At 41.7% G+C, this 19,912-nt stretch overlaps 1 protein-coding gene across 2 annotated transcripts in view; it reads left to right on the top strand.

The window, feature by feature from the left end:
• Nucleotides 1-19,912, top strand: part of LOC138250489 (purine nucleoside phosphorylase LACC1-like) — a 148,756-nt gene that overhangs the window by 107,626 nt on the left and 21,218 nt on the right. For both annotated transcript variants that reach the window (XM_069205417.1, XM_069205416.1), the window contains exon 5: nucleotides 11,997-12,222. In XM_069205417.1, coding sequence (XP_069061518.1) covers nucleotides 11,997-12,222 — 226 coding nt within the window. The remainder of the gene's footprint in view (nucleotides 1-11,996; nucleotides 12,223-19,912) is intronic.

Below are 19,912 nucleotides of genomic sequence, written 5' to 3'. Positions count from 1 at the left end.
TAATTTAGTGGAAGCCCTTGATACTAGGGTCCAGCAATCCGTTAATGATGCTCTTGTGAGAGCTTTAGGTCCCTTCTCAGGGCAACTCTTTGATTATGCACGATCTCAAGGCTGGGTACAAGGTCAACAACCTCAACCAGAGGGAAAAAAGGCAAAATCAAAAAATTTGGAAGAGCCTAACACTGATATTAGTGGTCTTCATGCAGACGCCTTTGATAAACTTTGTAAGAAGCATAGTGGTGAACATAATTATAGTTCAAAAAGGGATGTTTCTTTTTCCCCTTCATCCTCGGATAAAGATTCCTCTGCCGAGGCTTCGGACAGACTCGGAAACTACAGTTCCTAGTAAGAAGGCAAAGAAGGCCGTTCCGTCTTGTCTTGTTTTAGACTTCGATCCCACGGAAATTATGCACCCCAGAGCTTCCAATTGGGTTCCTCCTCCTGATGTGGCCTAATATGTGCAGGCTAACATTAGAAAAAGTTTTGATAAAGAGGTTCGTTCTCGATTGAGAGCTGAGTGTCCCAGACCGGATTTAGAGGGCAGAGTCTCTGATACCCATGAAATAGACCCCACTATGGTTACATTTATGAAGAAGTTTGCTAAGGATCCTAAAAAAGGATTGGATAGATCTTGGCGTAATTGCCAAGATAAACTGTTGGACCTTTCCAGCCCTCTGACTAAGATTCTTGAGATGACTTACCTGGCTAAAGAGTCAGGATCTCCTGTAGACACAGACGTCCTTATCGGTTGAGCTCAAAGAGCTGTTTGTCAGCTAGGAAACACTAACTGCGCCATATCCTCTGAACGCAGGAAATCTATACTGATGCGCATCGATCCTAAATTGTCAGATTTAGCATCTTCTGAAGCGGGCCCTTCGGCCGAAGGACTTCTTTTTGGGTCGTAATTTATTAAGGACCTAGCCAAGTTCTGTTCCACCTTTTCATCACTAGACAAAGCCCAGATGTCTCTTAAAAAAGTTTTTAGACGGGGCCTTTTTGTCAGGGCCGGTCATTTCGGAGGGCGCATGTCCGGCCGAGGAACATTCAACAGTCCTCAGAACTATTACCCCAGAGGCAGAGGTGGTTGGTATGGTGAGCAGGACTCCACCTTCTACCCCACTCGCCCTAGAGGAGGGCGCCCCCGCTTCCGAAGAGGCTCTCTCAGAGGGCAGCAAGGAGCCATACAGGACACTAGTTTAGCAGGTGAGCATTATTAATTTTTCTCAGGTCACACTTGGGGGCAGAGTGGCATTGTTTTTGAAAAATTGGAGAAAGATCACCGGAGATCCTTGGATTCTCCAAACGGTGATGGGTTTTCACCTAGAGTTTTCAATACACCCAAACAACTCAATCCTCCTCTTCAGATGTGTTTTTCCCTAGAAAATCAAGCTTTTATACACAAAGAGGTCCAGGCCTTACTAGAAAAAGGCACCGTACAGTTTTCCTCCCCTCATCCTTATGGTTTTCTCAGCCCTATTTTTGTAGTAGACAAAAAAGGGGGAGGACACCGCTTAGTCTTGAACTTAAAGGATTTCAATCATTGGATCCTATACAGGCATTTCAAGATGGAGGGCATACACATGTTAAGAGATCTTCTATTAGAAGGGGATTGGATGGTCCGTCTGGACCTAAAAGATGCTTATCTGTCGATTCCAAGTTTTCCTCCTCACAGGAGATTCCTACAGTTTCAGTGGAAAGGTCAGTGTCTAGTGTTTCTTGCTCTCCCGTTCGGTCTGTCATCAGCCCCTTGGTGCTTCACGAAGCTACTGAGACCTGTGATGGAATGGTTAAGAACCAAGGGTGTCCGGTTGATCGTTTATCTGGACGATATTTTACTGATGGCTCAATCTCCTCAAGTCCTTCTGTCTCATTTGAACTGGACCATCAGTCTTCTGCAAGATTTAGGTTTCCTTATCAATGTGCAGAAGTCATTGTTGAATCCGACCCAGGTGATAAACTTCCTGGGTTTTCGGATAGACTCAGTCCTATGTCAGCTTCTTCTGCCCTCTCAGAAAATTCGCAACATCAAGAGGGAATTGAGGTCACTTCTGACCAGGTCGACGGTTTCTTTAAGAAACATAGCCAGGGTAGTGGGATTGTTAGCCTTGTCTATTCAGGCGATCTTCCCAGCTCTTTCTATGAGAAAATGAACCTCCCTCATTTTGATCCTTTCTATATTAAATGTTTTACATTTTACCCGTTTGATTCAATCAAAGCGGCTTCAGGTATGCCACACTTTTGTTATAGGTAAGACTGTTAGCACTCTAGTTGTTCTTTAGAATTCTATGGGAGGCTGCAGCAGAATACAAGGGGATCTACTGACAAGCTGCTGCTGTTGGAAGTACTTGTTTTAATGGCAATGTCAGACTTCAATCTCATATGGCTGAGAACGATTGTGTGAATTTCCAGAAAATATGCTCTCATTTTAGCTTCTGCAGCATGTTCCATAACGTTTTAGGGAGATCATGAGAAAACAGTTTTCTTTCAAACATGATTCATGAAATCTCAGCAAAAGGCTTTTCCTATGGGTAAAATCACCTAAAAACACAGAATTCCTAAAATGACCATGGTGCCATCAACAAATTATTTATATTGTAACTAAGATCTGTTATCATCCTGTATGAGTTGACCTTTTTGTGAACCTCAAAACTTGCCATGCACTGCAATGCATTTCAATTGTATGCTATCATGTATATTGGTCCTGAGATGGCTGACAGTGCTTTCTGGTTCAAGTACAGACAGCCAATCAGATCTCACTATAACATACTGTATGTGCTTAGGCTCTGCCCAGATATACAAATTGCTTGTTCCTTTAAAAAGGTTGCTTTCTGCACCAAACGTTGCCTTTCTGACAAATTTGGTGTAATTCTGTGCAGCAATTTGGGCTGTAGTTGTGTCTAAAAATCCCTATGGAAATTGCTTGGGGAGAAAGCGTTTTGAGACTCCCTCTTTTCCTCATCCCCCGCTTTGTGGATTACCCTGAAACCTGAAAAAGACAGCAGTGGCAAACTGGTTTTGAAAATATTGTGAAGCTTCATCAAACGGCGCCAAACTTATCAGCAAATCAAAAAACTCTTTTCCTATGGAAACTAGTTCCTAACTATAACTACCTACTCGCCTTATGGTTAGGACCTAGTTTCCATAGGAAAAGTCTTTTTCGACTTACCTATATCTTTGGCACCATTTAACAAAACGTAACAAAATCTTTCAAAGAAAATGTCCGATAGGGTCTTCTTTCACATGGAAAATTTTGGGATGATCCGTAAAGCTGGGGCCAAGAAAATAGGGTTTTTAGAAATGACTACAGTCCGAACCGCTGAAAAGAATTACACCAAATTTAGCAGAAAGCTAGATCTTGGTGAACATATTGTGCTTTTTGTGATTTGTTGTAAATCAGTTCAGCAGTATTAGAAATATTAAATGTAAAAAAATATAGATATCAAGGGACTTGGACCCTTCGTAGATGCAACGGTCCCCGTGCTGATATCTGACTGGCCTCCAACACTTCAACCAGGAAGTGTTGGCAGCCATTTTGGGACTTGGCTTCAGCTGAGTCCCAAAAACAAACACCAAAAAAAAGAAAAGAAAAGGGGTTAGGGCAAAAATACCGTCACCCCCTAACCCTGGTCCAGCGGAACCTCTGGGACTTTTGCGTAGGCTAAAGTTTTATTTTTTAATTCTCTGCTAAATTAGTGTCTGGAGCTGCAGATTTTTCAGATTTTTTTTTTTTTGTAAAAGCACAGTCTCCTAATTCATTTTTACCCCGGGTTGGTCAGGTCCCTGGGGCATTTGAGCTTTAATAATAAAGGAGGGGGAACACTGGCCGCCCCTTCTAGGGATTTCAGAAGCCCCTGGGACCACCACCTTCCCTGGGCAGTTCTGAGTGAATAATGTATGGGGGAGCGTAAACCTTCTTCATCCCCCGCGCCTAACTACAACGCCCCTGTAACCTTTGGTTTTTTAAGTGAATTTCTGTTTTTTTTCTATTTCCTAACTATAACATCACTGTAACTTTTGATATTTTCAGTGAATTTCTATTTTTTTTACGTAAATTAAAACGTTAATTACTATACGTTAAGCCAACCACGTGGGGGTTGGCTGCAGCCAACCCTCTGTAACAACCCAATCCCGTGCCACACACAGACTTTGGCCCTGCATGGCGGTCCCTGCGGCCAAAATTCTATAACCACACCAACCCCACGCTACGCAGACCTTTAGCTGTCTGCAGTAGGGGATGGCCACGGGGCACTCATGAAGAACTTCTTTGTTTGGTGAAGGCAGATTCTATGTCAGGACCGGAGGCTCCGATTATGCTTTCTCTTTCTTTACTGACTTAAAATAGCAGCCAATCAAATACAAGTAAACAAAAAACTAAACATCCCATGATGCTCTACATAATGTCACATGGTCCAATCACCTATCAAGACCTCTGTCCATAAGACACCTGACCCTCGACATCATTTCCTCTTTCTTTGCTGCTTCGCAGCAGATAAGTGCCTCTAATTTTTACTATTCATATTGTTTATATTTATGTATCTTTATACTCATTTCTGTGCTGAATTTAGCATCGTGATCTAGCGTGCTTAACTTATTTGTGTAAGTGATTTCTCGCGCTGTTATTTCATCAGCCTCTTTTTGCCGATTTTGGATGCCCGAATATTGTGGAGTGGGAGTGGGAGCATTCTGCGTGTGCTCCACGCAGTCTTTCTTCCATTGTTTTAGCCTTGTGCGCGTGCGCATCTCATTCTCGAGCCGATCCTCTGTTTCGTTTTATGAAGGATCGGCTCGTTGAGTGCTACGCACTTGTGACTGGGCAATTCAGTTGTTCGTTTTCAGTGCTCCCAGACGCCCCGTTCATGAGCTATAGACCGTGGGTTGTAAAATTATTGTTAGGCTTCTGCCTAGAGTGCCATCAGGCAGCTCCCTCAACGTTTTATAGTGGGCACATTTAGAGGTTTGCCTGTTTTGGGGTTTTTGCACTCCCCCCGCTATTTAGAAGTATTTCAATAGAATACTACAAGAATATTATATATTTATAAGCAGATACTTCTATTATTGTCTACATTTTTTCCCTACTAATTTCAAAATGGCTCAGTGGGATGATCAAGACACTGAATATTACACAGAAGAATTGGGGAACCAATTAGAAGTTAATTTAGTGGAAGCCCTTGATACTAGGGTCCAGCAATCCGTTAATGATGCTCTTGTGAGAGCTTTAGGTCCCTTCTCAGGGCAACTCTTTGATTATGCACGATCTCAAGGCTGGGTACAAGGTCAACAACCTCAACCAGAGGGAAAAAAGGCAAAATCAAAAAATTTGGAAGAGCCTAACACTGATATTAGTGGTCTTCATGCAGACGCCTTTGATAAACTTTGTAAGAAGCATAGTGGTGAACATAATTATAGTTCAAAAAAGGATGTTTCTTTTTCCCCTTCATCCTCGGATAAAGATTCCTCTGCCGAGGCTTCGGACAGACTCGGAAACTACAGTTCCTAGTAAGAAGGCAAAGAAGGCCGTTCCGTCTTGTCTTGTTTTAGACTTCGATCCCACGGAAATTATGCACCCCAGAGCTTCCAATTGGGTTCCTCCTCCTGATGTGGCCTAATATGTGCAGGCTAACATTAGAAAAAGTTTTGATAAAGAGGTTCGTTCTCGATTGAGAGCTGAGTGTCCCAGACCGGATTTAGAGGGCAGAGTCTCTGATACCCATGAAATAGACCCCACTATGGTTACATTTATGAAGAAGTTTGCTAAGGATCCTAAAAAAGGATTGGATAGATCTTGGCGTAATTGCCAAGATAAACTGTTGGACCTTTCCAGCCCTCTGACTAAGATTCTTGAGATGACTTACCTGGCTAAAGAGTCAGGATCTCCTGTAGACACAGACGTCCTTATCGGTTGAGCTCAAAGAGCTGTTTGTCAGCTAGGAAACACTAACTGCGCCATATCCTCTGAACGCAGGAAATCTATACTGATGCGCATCGATCCTAAATTGTCAGATTTAGCATCTTCTGAAGCGGGCCCTTCGGCCGAAGGACTTCTTTTTGGGTCGTAATTTATTAAGGACCTAGCCAAGTTCTGTTCCACCTTTTCATCACTAGACAAAGCCCAGATGTCTCTTAAAAAAGTTTTTAGACGGGGCCTTTTTGTCAGGGCCGGTCATTTCGGAGGGCGCATGTCCGGCCGAGGAACATTCAACAGTCCTCAGAACTATTACCCCAGAGGCAGAGGTGGTTGGTATGGTGAGCAGGACTCCACCTTCTACCCCACTCGCCCTAGAGGAGGGCGCCCCCGCTTCCGAAGAGGCTCTCTCAGAGGGCAGCAAGGAGCCATACAGGACACTAGTTTAGCAGGTGAGCATTATTAATTTTTCTCAGGTCACACTTGGGGGCAGAGTGGCATTGTTTTTGAAAAATTGGAGAAAGATCACCGGAGATCCTTGGATTCTCCAAACGGTGATGGGTTTTCACCTAGAGTTTTCAATACACCCAAACAACTCAATCCTCCTCTTCAGATGTGTTTTTCCCTAGAAAATCAAGCTTTTATACACAAAGAGGTCCAGGCCTTACTAGAAAAAGGCACCGTACAGTTTTCCTCCCCTCATCCTTATGGTTTTCTCAGCCCTATTTTTGTAGTAGACAAAAAAGGGGGAGGACACCGCTTAGTCTTGAACTTAAAGGATTTCAATCATTGGATCCTATACAGGCATTTCAAGATGGAGGGCATACACATGTTAAGAGATCTTCTATTAGAAGGGGATTGGATGGTCCGTCTGGACCTAAAAGATGCTTATCTGTCGATTCCAAGTTTTCCTCCTCACAGGAGATTCCTACAGTTTCAGTGGAAAGGTCAGTGTCTAGTGTTTCTTGCTCTCCCGTTCGGTCTGTCATCAGCCCCTTGGTGCTTCACGAAGCTACTGAGACCTGTGATGGAATGGTTAAGAACCAAGGGTGTCCGGTTGATCGTTTATCTGGACGATATTTTACTGATGGCTCAATCTCCCCAAGTCCTTCTGTCTCATTTGAACTGGACCATCAGTCTTCTGCAAGATTTAGGTTTCCTTATCAATGTGCAGAAGTCATTGTTGAATCCGACCCAGGTGATAAACTTCCTGGGTTTTCGGATAGACTCAGTCCTATGTCAGCTTCTTCTGCCCTCTCAGAAAATTCGCAACATCAAGAGGGAATTGAGGTCACTTCTGACCAGGTCGACGGTTTCTTTAAGAAACATAGCCAGGGTAGTGGGATTGTTAGCCTTGTCTATTCAGGCGATCTTCCCAGCTCCCTTACATTACAGAGCTCTACAGAGACTCAAGATCAGACATCTACAACAGGGTCTGAGTTACTCAGAACAGATCCCATTGACTGTCGAGGTAAGATCAGAGATTCAATGGTGGCTCCAGCATATGGAAGCCTGGAATGGCAGAGCGATCTTCGGGTCTCACCCAGAGGTGGTGATCGAATCCGATGCCAGACGTTGGGGTTGGGGAGCCCGTTGCAACTCTCTAGTGACAGGAGGCAGATGGTCAGAATGGGAACAAACCTTACACATCAATTGCCTGGAACTTCTGGTGGGTTCCTTTGCCATAAAGAGTCTCTCCCCTCAGAAGACAGATTGTTGCATACTTTTGCAGCTGGACAATGTCTCAGCAGTGAGGTATGTCAACAAATTGGGGGGGACGAAATCCAGAATTTTGGCAGAGGTTACCAAGGATTTTTGGCATTATTGTCTGACACAACGATTAGTGGTTATAGTGGAATATCTGCCGGGGGACCAGAACATTGTAGCGGACTGAAATTCCAGATACCTGACAGACTCCAGCGACTGGAAACTAGATCCAATGATTTTCTCTCAGATAACCAAAGAATGGGGCAGTTGCGATGTAGACCTGTTTGCATCCCGCCTTAATTTTCAGATTTCAAAATTTTTCAGTTGGCGCCCAGATCCTTGTGCAATGAAGACGGATGCATTTCTCCAAGACTGGTCTCATATTCGGGGTTATGCTTTTCCGCCATTTCTGATGATTGCCAGGGTGTTGTCTCAGGTTTGGAGACAGAAGACAGAGCTTGTTCTGGTGACACCCTTCTGGAGAGAACAGCCTTGGTTCCCTGTAGTTCTGCATTTAACTTGTGCCTCGCCTCTTATCATTCCTCCTCGTCTGAATCTTCTTCTGAATCCGGAGGGCCTTCAACATCCAATGATCTCGTCAGGGAAGTTGACTCTGTTGGCTTGGTCGATTTCAGGTCAAGATGGAGTTCCTCAGGCCTTTCGCAACAAGCTGAGGATTTCATTAAACAGACCTGGGCCGGTAGTAACCATAAAAGGTATGAATCAGCCTGGCGCAGATGGAATAGTTGGTGTGATGGAAGAGGTGCCAATCCGGTGGAAGCACATATTGAGTTGATCATTAACTTCATAGCGGAATTAGCTAGTTCTGGTTTAGCATATCGGACGATCAATAATTTTAGATCAGCCATTTCAGCGGGACATATACCTTTTGAAGGTAAACCTGTGGCAGAACATCCTTTAATTTGTAAATTGCTGAGGGGTATACGTCTTTCGAAACCGCCTCAAGCAAAATATTCAGCTTTATGGGATGTTAATGTTATCTTAAAATTCTTAGATGCTTGGCCTGCCAATAGGTTTTTATCTCGCAAGCAGCTTTTGGCAAAATTGACCATGCTTTTATGTCTCATTTCTTGTAAAAGAGTGTCGGATGTCAGAGCGTTAGACTTATCTGGTAGAGTATTTTCTCCAGATGGGGTTACCTTTACGATAACAAGAAGGACTAAAACGAATTACAGGTCAGTATCATATCCAATGTATCCTGTCAATTCTAAGCTATGTGTAGTTCATTGTTTAAAGGAATATGAAGCTGTTACAGAAGAGTTTAGACATGATGTTAAAGGTCAATTGTTAATTTCCTTTTAAACCAGTTACATCAGCTACCTTAGCTAGATGGATGAGATGGTTAATGAATGAAGCTGGTATAGATACCAATCTTTTTGGAGCTCATTCTGCTAGAGGAGCTATGGCCTCAGAATCTTATGCCCTGGGTTCCCGCATGGAAGACATTATGAGGGCTGCAGACTGGTCTTCAGAAAATACTTTTCGTACGTTTTATCACAAGCCTGTGTTGGATGTAGCATCTGTAATAATGGAACAGCTTTAAACTAGCATAATCGGAGCCTCCGGTCCTGACATAGAATAAAAAATGTTCAAGCTTACGAGTCAAGAATTTTCAATTTTATTAAGGACACGGAGGCGAGGATTATCCCACCCATAGTGAACAATTATTATTGAATAAAAAAAATTAACTGTTGAGATTGATGATTTAACCCAATTTAATGTCAGTTATATGAGTATCAATTTTATTGAAGTTTATTCCATTTATTTAGAGTATTACCTACCTGTTTTATTATTTATAGGTTCTTATCAGAAGAATGCCTGAATTTCACGACTTCATGTAAAGATTTGTGCGTATGCTTTTTGCTGGGACTGTTTTCCCTTCGAGTTGGAGTCTTCAAGTTCTCGTTATCTGGTGGAAGTGGATCTTCCCGATTCCTGGTTTACGAGTTTGATGTAAGAAGTTTTGATTTCAATTTGAACTGTATCTGCCTTGACCAAAGAAAGAGGAAGTGACGTCGAGGGTCATGTGTCTTATGGACAGAGGTCTTGATAGGTGATTGGACCATGTGACATTATGTAGAGCATCATGGGATGTTTAGTTTTTTGTTTACTTGTATTTGATTGTCTGCTATTTTAAGTCAGTAAAGAAAGAGAAAGCATAATCCTCACCTCTGTGTCCTTAATAGAATTGAAAATTCTTGACGCGCAAGCTAGAAAAAAATTTACTCTGATGTCGCTGCTCTCCCCCACTATGGATTGCATGGTTAAGGCTGGAAACACTAGCTCATGTGATTCGCTTTACAGGTTGTGCTGATCTTGTGATGTGCCCTCCTGTGGGATCTTTTTAATCTACATTGTAATTGAACACTGGAGCGGTATATAATTTGATTATGTATCTGTAAAATGTAAATAAAAGCAATTTAAATCAAAAAAGGCTGGCTAAATTACAGTCCACTACTTTTCTCTCTGATGAGATTCTAGCGTTTTTAGGAAGATCATTTAATTCACAAGGCACCTACTTCATTCACCTAATCTTGCTCCTGGGTTACCTTTCTCTTGGTTCTCCTTTTCCGTCCATCATATTTTATTTCTCAGCGCTTTTTGTCCACCTTATGTTCGCAGACTCTATCCTACATCAAATAAGGCGACCTACATATTACCGAGATATCCAGCAGATGGCAGTGCAGGTCTAGTAATATTAAATATCTACAGTAGTAGAATGAGCAACTCTATGTTGCCATGTATCCGTTTACGGCTCTGTAGATAGAAAAAAAAACACGTAACTCAAGGTTTGCAATATTGTATTGTTACAGTTTTAAAAATATGTTATGCCCCGCTGAAGAAGCCCGTTCCTGTACAGCATCACTTCATAAACTGGTTAGCGCTTCATAGTGTGATCCGCCTCTATGCGTTAAGTTGTGATCAGCGAACCCGCACACCAATTACTTTTTGTGATTTTTCTGTTGCGATTTACACGAGTACAGTTAGGAATGGACATTGGAATACATTTGAGACACAGCACAGGAAAACAGAGCAACAGATATTCGAAATTGTGTGGTAGGTTATAGAAGGTACAAGCAAAGCAAATTTGATAAGGTTTAAGATAAACACGTTACGTTTTTTTCTAAATTGCAGACAAGCAGTGTTCAGTTTTGCACACGCACAAAACAGTAGGCGCATGCCTCGTGCTTCCGAGCAGGTATGTCAGTGTTTATCGAATAACGTAACCTCTGATAGGATAAGGGGTCGTGCACCCTGCAGCCTTGTGCAGCCGCGTTCACCTACGCGACGTAATGTAATAGGACCAATAGAGATGCCTCCCTTACATCAGCCACACCCCATGAAAGTGAGTGAACGTAGCCTCGAGGGCAGTTCGGTAATACGCCGCACCATTTTGTGTAAATACACCTCGGTTTATTATTGAATGGTCTCTAGATGCAGAAGTCCAACATAGGCCTTTAACATTCCCTTTTACGTTTTTTTTATCCAAAGGAGTACATCTGCAGGGCGTTTTGACAAGCCGAAATATTTTCAAAGGAAACAGCAGTTTTCAAATAGAGTTGGTGTTAACTGTGCGCCATGTCCTCCGAAATCTCAGAGATACTTTTTTTTGTTTTCATGGACCCCTTTGTTTAGGCTCAAACGTATGATAGCAACCGTGCTTAATTTGTAAATAAAAAGGTGCCAGTGTCCACTGCTTTAAATGGGCCGGTACTGAGTACCGGCACTTTTTTATTTTGAGAGGGAAAGTACCGGCACATCTCAAGAAAAACGTATTACTTTTAATTGGAGAGTACCGGCACTTCTCAGAAACAAGCAGGTACTCTTGCACACGGAGTACCTGCACTTTATTTTTTCCATTTCAAGCACTGCCAGTGCCCAAAGCCCTCCTTTTAAAAACGCGCGGGCTGCAATTAAATGTGCGAATACTGAGGAAGCGTAATCCCGAAGCCATCTCGGGCCTCATTAATCCATTTTAAGCCACTCCTGCCCCTTCAGCTCACACCTGCAGCTTTCTGCTTTCTCTCATTGGGACGCTTTTTCGTTTTTCTCTTCCTCCGTCTTTCCCAAACGTGTCTTTTGTTTGCAGTAAATGATTGAGGCAGAAGACTGAGCGTCGGTCCTCAAAAATAAGTGCCGGTGCTCAGCACCGGAAACAACAAGCACAAATTAAGCACTGGATAGCAAACTGATTTCCCCATTAACCACCTACTTTGGAAATAGGAAATGTGATGCATTATAAAGTGAAGTCGGTTTTCCAAATGACACACAGGTTGGTAATCCTCTGCTTCAGGGCTTTTATTTTAGTAACATATGTACACTACTCACGCTCCATTTTATCCCACCCTTTGTTCCCTTTTTTCAGGCTGGAAAGGTACCCTACTAGGAGTTGCAATGGCGACAGTAGATGCCATGGTCGCAGAGTATGGCTGCAGCCTGGAAGACATAGTGGTCGTGATGGGCCCGTCAGTTGGCCCGTGCTGCTTTACACTTCCCCGGGAAGATGCGTCGGCTTTTCATGCCATCGATCCCAAATGTGTACGGCTCCCCAGCTTGCCCGAGCCCTACATCGACATAAGAAGAGCAACACGGTAAGTGTTTTCACTTGGCAGCCTTCCTGGTGTCTTGATCTTATTTATTCATGTTTTTTAGGTCTCATCATGAGACAGCACATGCACTGTTGCTGGACGATGTATTGTTTCTTAAAAAAAAAAAAAAAAAAAAAAGGCTTTGTGCCCGCCCATCACTTGCCATCAATTGACTTCATCGCCACGCTCACGTCTGTCCTTTAATTTGTCAGCAACAGCTGGTTTCATTTTGGGGGTGTCACTACAGACAGCTGTGGAGGGTTTGGCGTGTGTGTCTCAGATTCGACACACATCACAGTAGTGCAGGGAAGCAGCTCCAGTTTGTTTTATAGCTCCCTACCCTTTGTCTTCTACAGTCACTGGCAGCTCCTCCATATCTGTTTCAACAATCCTTTTGTTCAACCGGCTCCACATGGACCTCAGGGCAGCTGATCCACCATATCTATTCCACCCACCAGAACCCACCATAGAGCATGCAGATTCCCGTCCTGCACGGCGAGCTGCTGCACTGGGAGGGTGGAATTACACTCCCACCGCTGCCTTTTGCCCCATTGCTTGTTGCCTGTCCCTCCCGCCACCCCACTGTGTGTACCAGCTATTATATCGCGAGTACATAATATATTTAATGAAAAAAATCTGTTTTGCTTACATTAAGAGAATAGCAAGAAATATTAGCATACTGATTAACATAATGCAATATAATATGTGATGTTGTAGCAGGGTTTTTGACATACAGTAGCAGATCATCAGCATAGTCTGAACCTTTGATAAAAAAATACCCTCGAAAACGATTCCTGTTTATTATTACGTAAAGAACATTGAAGTGGTTCAATAGCAATTAAAAGCTAAAGTGCGGATAACAGACAACCTTGTCTAGTACCTTTATAGAGATTAAGTAGAGAGGAAAAGGAACTAATACCATGTATCATGGTAGATGGGGCAGTATAAAATGCTATAACCACGTTATATAAGTAGGAGCAAATGAAAAGCTTCTAATGTTCGAAACACGAATTGCCAATTTTCTTTATCACAAGCTTTTTCCCGTTTAATGCTAATAAACCCGATGGATATCAGAGCTTATCAGCCAAAGATAACACATGATACAAGAGCCTGGTGTTATGTGCAGCAAGTCTACCTTCTATAAAAACCTGATTGATCTGGTTGCATGATAGGACTGAGTAAATGTGTTTTTCTGTTTGCTAACATTTTGGTGTATATTTTACAATCTTGGTTTATGAGGGATATTGGTCGATAATTGGAAACTAAAGTGGGATCTTATGTTTCGGAAGGGCAATAATAATTCTTTCTTTAAAGGGGGCTTCTATTTTAGAAGTGATCTAAACGTTTTTAAACAAGGAAAGCAGAATAGGGGGGAGTTATAATTGAAAGCATTTATAAAACTCTGCAGGGATGTCATCCGGTCCAGGAGCTTTATTAGAATCTAATTATTATTTTATAGCTAGATTAATTTTTTGCATATTGTATTGTATTGTAATCGTATTTATATAGCGCTTACTACCCCTGACGAGGCGTCGAAGCGCTTTTCGATGAGTAGCACGCTACTCCGGTACCCAAAAGAATTAGTGATGGATTAGTATAATTTAATAAGGAGTACAGTTTTTGTATTATTATGAGTTAATTTGAGTTGCGGATATGAGAGTTTGTTAGTTAGATTGACTGGAGTAATGGAGGGGTGGAGGAGGAAAGAAATCTAGAAGTGTTAATTGGGAGTTTATCCTTCATTTACTCAATCCAAAGGCTTGAGATGAATAAAAGGGGGAGCGGAGGGGAAAGAGGATGTGGAAGGTTTAGGGAGAGCATAGTAGGAGGGTGAGATGAATGCAGGAGAATTTAGTAGGGTTGTGTGGGAGGTCACAGAGGTACAGTGAGGTTTGGTGAGTTAGATGAGGAGGTGGAGGGAAGAGCTTAGGCAGAGATGTTTAGGAGATGAAAGTGGTCGAAGGGTATTGGGATGAGTCCGAGTGAGAATGGAGGATAGTTTGATAGAGACATGACATAAGAGTGATGAGTAGATAAGTGTGATAAAAGAGAGCAGAAATTCATAGATATCTAGTATAACAACCCAAAAAACCAGGAGCCATGCAAAGATCCACAAACATGCCAGGCACAGAAACAACATATACACATACATACACATATATATATTTATACACACACACATATCAAGTGGTTTGTCAAGTTTGGTTCTATCAGTGGCAGGAATTTGGGGTAAATAGCAGTTTTATAAAAACTATCAATAACATCATTGGGATTGTCTGTAGGTTTGTTAGAAAGCGAAGGATAAAAGGATAATAATTCTGACGCTATTTCTTCTGTTTTAAAGAGCAAAGTACTATTAGATTTTTTGCAAGCTAGCCATCTCTTTTAGTGATTAGAGTGCTAGATTGGTATCTTAGTTGATGAAGTTAGGTTTTGTATTTATCATCACGTAAGGAGATACAAAATTATTTCTAAATCAACTAATTGTTTTTATAGTATAGAGAGGGTAGCATAGAATGATTTTTTTGTGTACCAAGAAGGGTATAGTCACACCGCTTAGCTATGCTTTGAATGCATTCCAGTTAACAACTTTAGAGGTGTCATCAGGATTATTTGTGTAAAAATAGTCTTTGATGACCGCTGATAAGTTAGTGGAATTTGTTGAATTTAGAGCAATGTCAGAGTCCATTCACTTACATTAGTGTCTGGAAGTCAAAAGGTAGTTAAGCCTGGAAAACATAGAATGTGTGTTTGAATAAGGTAAAATCTTTAGTGGTGGGGTGCGTCAGTCTCCAAAAGTCTACCAATTTAGTGGTGGAGAAAAATAATTTCATCATGTAAAAACCTTTATTGGACCTAAATGTAAAAATAGATGAACGGTCTCATAGGGGGGTCACAAATCAGAATAACGTCTACTCCCATTATTAAAGGGGTATTGTCAAGTTTAAGAATATCTGTAGTGAAATTTTTCCTGAAAGAAGGGTCATCTAGTGTGGGAGCATAAATGTTTATCAAGTTAAGACCATAGTTATCAACTTATATTTGTGAATACACAAATCTACACATGAGTCCTTATTATGATGTAACAATTGTACGTGTGAAAAAGAATGACTATACCATTTTTGCGCCCTATAGCCAATGACGAGACAATATTACCAATCCATCCTCTGGACCTATGCTGTAAAATGTTATCATTTAAAGGAGTTTCTTGAAGAAAACATATATCACCATCAAACTTTTTTACATATTCCATCATTTTACGTCCCTTGACTGAATGTCGGTGACCTTTTATATTCAAAGAAACCATACTTATCTTATGTTGGTGGGCCATCAATGTAAACAGCGGTATGTAAATAGAGGGATAGAAAGGAGAATAGAAGAAGAGGTACATAGAGGAAAAACATAAAGTGACCCATAAAAAACAAAATGAACAAGACAAACAAAGAAAACTCATACAAGAAGACCACATATTAAAGGGAGCAAGTGAGATGAAAGTGTGAAACAAGATAGAGCACACTGCATGTACCTGCTATAGTGAACAAAGAAATGCAATATTTTTTTGAGGAGATCTATATTAACCAGCTGAGTCAGAAGACTCTGTAGAGATTGGATTCCATTGATCAAGATACTCAGTCAATTCTATGGCACAAGAGAAGGAGTTAGGAACATAATTATTCCACATTCGCATGTTAGATGGATCAAAGAGACCATATTTATAGTCTGCATCCTTAAGTCGAGGCCTGAGTTCTGAGAATTGATGACAAATGTTCAGTCTCCTTCACAAAATCCTTATGAATAAATACTTTGTTGCATTCAATAAGTAGTGTTTGAATTTCTCACACTCTTGTTCTGATAAAGAGGATGTGGTGCTATTGTACCACTTTAAATTTAATTTGTCTCGCTTGGTTTATTGTAGTTTGTGATGAGATGTGATGCAGTGAGCCTTATCAATTTCAAATTGTTCTGGAAATTGGAAATTAAGCAGTTGAGGTAAAATGGATTCTAAATTTAAGCCTGCAGCTTTGTCCTTTTTCAAGGGCATTGAAAATGCGTAGGTTGCATTGGTGATTCCTGTTTTCCAAGTCTGTAAAGGGCGCCAGCATAGGAGATATCTGTTGGACTAAAGATGTCATTGCAGAAATTGCTTTTGAATTATCCCTTTTTTGTCTCATTATCTGAGTGCTTCAGAGAGAGGCAATGTCTCTGCAGATATGTTTAATGTCTGAACGAATAGCATCTGTATTAAGGTGAATCGCTTAGATTTAATCTAAGATTTTTGTCAACAATACTGCTTGAAATTCTACCACTTTATTTTTTGCCGGTGGAGTGGAGACAATTTGTTTTCTATTATTTGTAAGAGCTGATGATGTTTTCATTTCCATAGTGTTGTATGCAGAAGAAAATATTTAACATAATATTTGGTGGTGTTGATGAAAAATACTGTACATAGGTCACACCAGATAGAGCAGTGTGGGCACAGTCAGCAAACAGCAAGTGCTGCGGTGTCCAAAGATGGAAGCTTACACAGGGGAATACATTTTAATACATTTAGATTAGTGGTAACACATTTATTTACTCTGATAATGAGGTTGTATGTGAGTGAAAGCAGCAGTCTCTCTCAGGAGGAAACATCCATGCTGAACCCACGTTAAACATTATCAGTGTTGAACTAAATTGACTAGCAAAAGGAAAATCCCTTTAAGGTTTATGGGAGGCAATCCCTTTAAGAAGGAGCTTGATGTCGGAAGAGGTGGGCATGAATGAAATAACTGGTGCTGCAAACCGCTCTCTTCAGAGAAGGTGGTCGCTGTGTGAGGAAAGTGAGCAGGATAGGAGCCTCACTGCTTCAGATTCGAGCCAAACCTAAGGAAAACCCCACCACTCGCTCCCCGCAACCTTCCAATATAATTACCTAAATCCATAAGTGGCAAAGATCTCCTCCGCACCATTGGAATCTTCAGGGATTAGGAAGTAAATGACAGAGCTCACGTCGCAGCGACAACCTGGAAGCGCGTGTTAATGTCTCCATTACTGATATATTTTAATGTAAACCTTGTACATGGTATTAACGTATGCGCATGTTTCCTGTCCACATTCCCCATGGAACACTGTCTTCGTGGAGAAAACCTTAGCAGGGAATATGCATTCAGTCACTAGCTCAAAAAAAATATCAATAGCCCGACATTAAGGTCATAAGTGCTTTAACTAATGAACTACTGTTTACAACTTTTTAGAACAGCTTCAATATCGGTTGTCTAAGTAACAGTTCCTTTTTTGGCATAATGCAGACTCCAAAATTCGGAGCCTCTGGACACGCAGAGCAAGATTGGTGTTCACACGCAAGCCTTCGGTCCAGAAGGAGGTTTGCATATTAGGTGGTGCACCAATATGCAAGTACTTTGGAGGTCCACTGTTGACTGATTTACACAGAAGACCTTTCGAGCCAAAACAAACTGAATCAATAGCTACACATACCATACCATTTCTTGCAACCTACCTGAAAAAAATTGACAAATCCAACTTATCTTGCACAGACAAGACCTATTGGCTTTGTCACTGCTTGTTATGTAGCACAGTCATGATCTTGCCCAGTGGGCCTGAGTGCTTTACACAATGAAAAACATAGTTTAACATCAGTCAAGGACAGAAGCAAGAAATAATTAGTACAGAATACCTATTTGCAATTATTGTACAGTTCCATATTAATTCAAGTCCGTTTTCTCAGTGTAACCTAGAGCCTGAACATAGCAGTTACAAGTGTTTCGAGCTAGCAGATTGCTAGGTAATGATACTTTAGACTATGTTTTGGAGGAGGTATCTCAGAATATCGGGTAAGTCATATATTTATATATCTACATATTTATAAATATGTATCGGTTTAAATGTAGTGTGTAATATGCTATTTATTACTCCTTGGGTGTGGGTAGGGGTTGTGACTCAAAAGAGGTGAAGACTCGAGTGTGTCATAATGCCTCTCCATTCTCTCAGCAATGGTCATAAAAAGCACAATATATTCTGTGCATCTGCATATATGATTTATGTCATTGCAATTTTTCATATGTATTTGTTTCAACAAATGTATTTAACCAAAACTGTCATGCATGTTGTTAAGTCAGAGCAGCAAGGTAAACTCACACTCGAGAAATTCCATGGCTATTGGGGGATTCGTTTCCATGTGTGAAGCAATTAGGTTTCATTTGCACAGCGCTTGCACTGTGCTTGTGAACTCTATTCTATTCAATAGAAAAGGGACTTGCATCCTGCCTTCAATTCTTACTTGTCCGTGTGCTTGTCACTTTACTTTTCCTTCATTTCCATTGGTTGTAGCGTCTTTTTTTGGGTGTGCTTTTCTTAACAGTATCCTCAGGCCCAATTACTCATTCTCATCCACTTTTATCCGCTTTTATGGCTGGAACGTCTTTCATTAGGTTAAGGCTGCGATCCCACTCCTTTTAACTAACGTCCAGTGGCGTAGCGTGGGTTGTCAGCACCCGGGGCAAGGCAAGTAATTTGCGCCCCCTAACCCGTGGATTTTAACACTCGCGAGTGCGAGCGCGCCCCCCCCACCCCCCCCCCCCCCCCCCAAGATGTTGCGCCCGGTGCGGCCGGACCCCCCTGCACCCCCCACGCTACGCCACTGCTAACGTCTGTATGTCTTCCTTATTTCATTGTGCATTTTGTTTACGTTTACACTTCCTGGCTGCACGCATTGAAACCGCGCTATTGGAAGGAACATTTATTTTCCTGGTAGCAGGCACGGATACTTCACTTTTATTGTTTAATCATGCCTCTGCCTAACTCCTCACACTTTCATTATTTACATGCACAGTTTCTAAAATGTCCCTGCTTTTGCATATTTAACGCGTGCTGAATTCTTGTTGTTGGTTGGCGGAGCTACACACCTTTAACTTCGTAATAAAGATCTTTTGAGACTGCAAAGCCTCACGTTGTTTGCTTTTGTCGGCCTCTCTGTGGTGTTACTGCCCCTCGCCACCTCCAACTGCTCTATTTGTTTTTGTCACCCTCCCTGGGTGTCACTGCCCCTCTGGAAACCCCCCCCCCCCCTTTTTTAAGATAGTGCGATCGACCTTAAGGTATTCTAGGGCTTTACATGAACACCAGTTACATTACACTGCAACACATTCATTTGTTTGTAGACACGGGGAGATTAAGTGATGCCCAAAGAGTCACGGGATGGTGAGCAGACACTGGGAGTCAACCCTTGTTCCCCCGCTACTCAGTCTTCAGCTCTGGCCCTAAAGCCACGTCCTCTCTTTCTCCTGGTCTTGCTTTCTTCAGCTGTCTGAATGGAGGGCCCTTGAAGCACATCATGCAGAGGCGTGTGCCTTCTGGGAGAGTTGCCCATCTCTAACCAATCATCTTAAAGTTACTGTGGAAGGCTGCTGTTGTGTGCAAGAATAAACCCTTTAATGGGCTCTTGCTATACGTTTGCAAGTCGTATGAGTGTGTGTACAGTGAAATGCTCCATCTTGTAATTGCCATACTTCTGAGTGTTATGCCCCATGAAGGTACTGTATAAACTATAGAGTAACTGCATAAAATCAAAGGTGTGTGCTTTTGTTCCTTCGAACTATTTGCTTTAGTTTTTTTTACAACAAATAGTGCTGAAGTTATTTGGTACATTGCATCCAGTGTATTCCCTGTGTTTACAGTCTAATACAATTGGGCGTGA

This window comes from Pleurodeles waltl, chromosome 8, assembly GCF_031143425.1.
Source record: "Pleurodeles waltl isolate 20211129_DDA chromosome 8, aPleWal1.hap1.20221129, whole genome shotgun sequence".
Taxonomy (NCBI): Eukaryota; Metazoa; Chordata; class Amphibia; order Caudata; family Salamandridae; genus Pleurodeles; species Pleurodeles waltl.
This window is presented reverse-complemented; position numbering and strand designations above follow the sequence as displayed.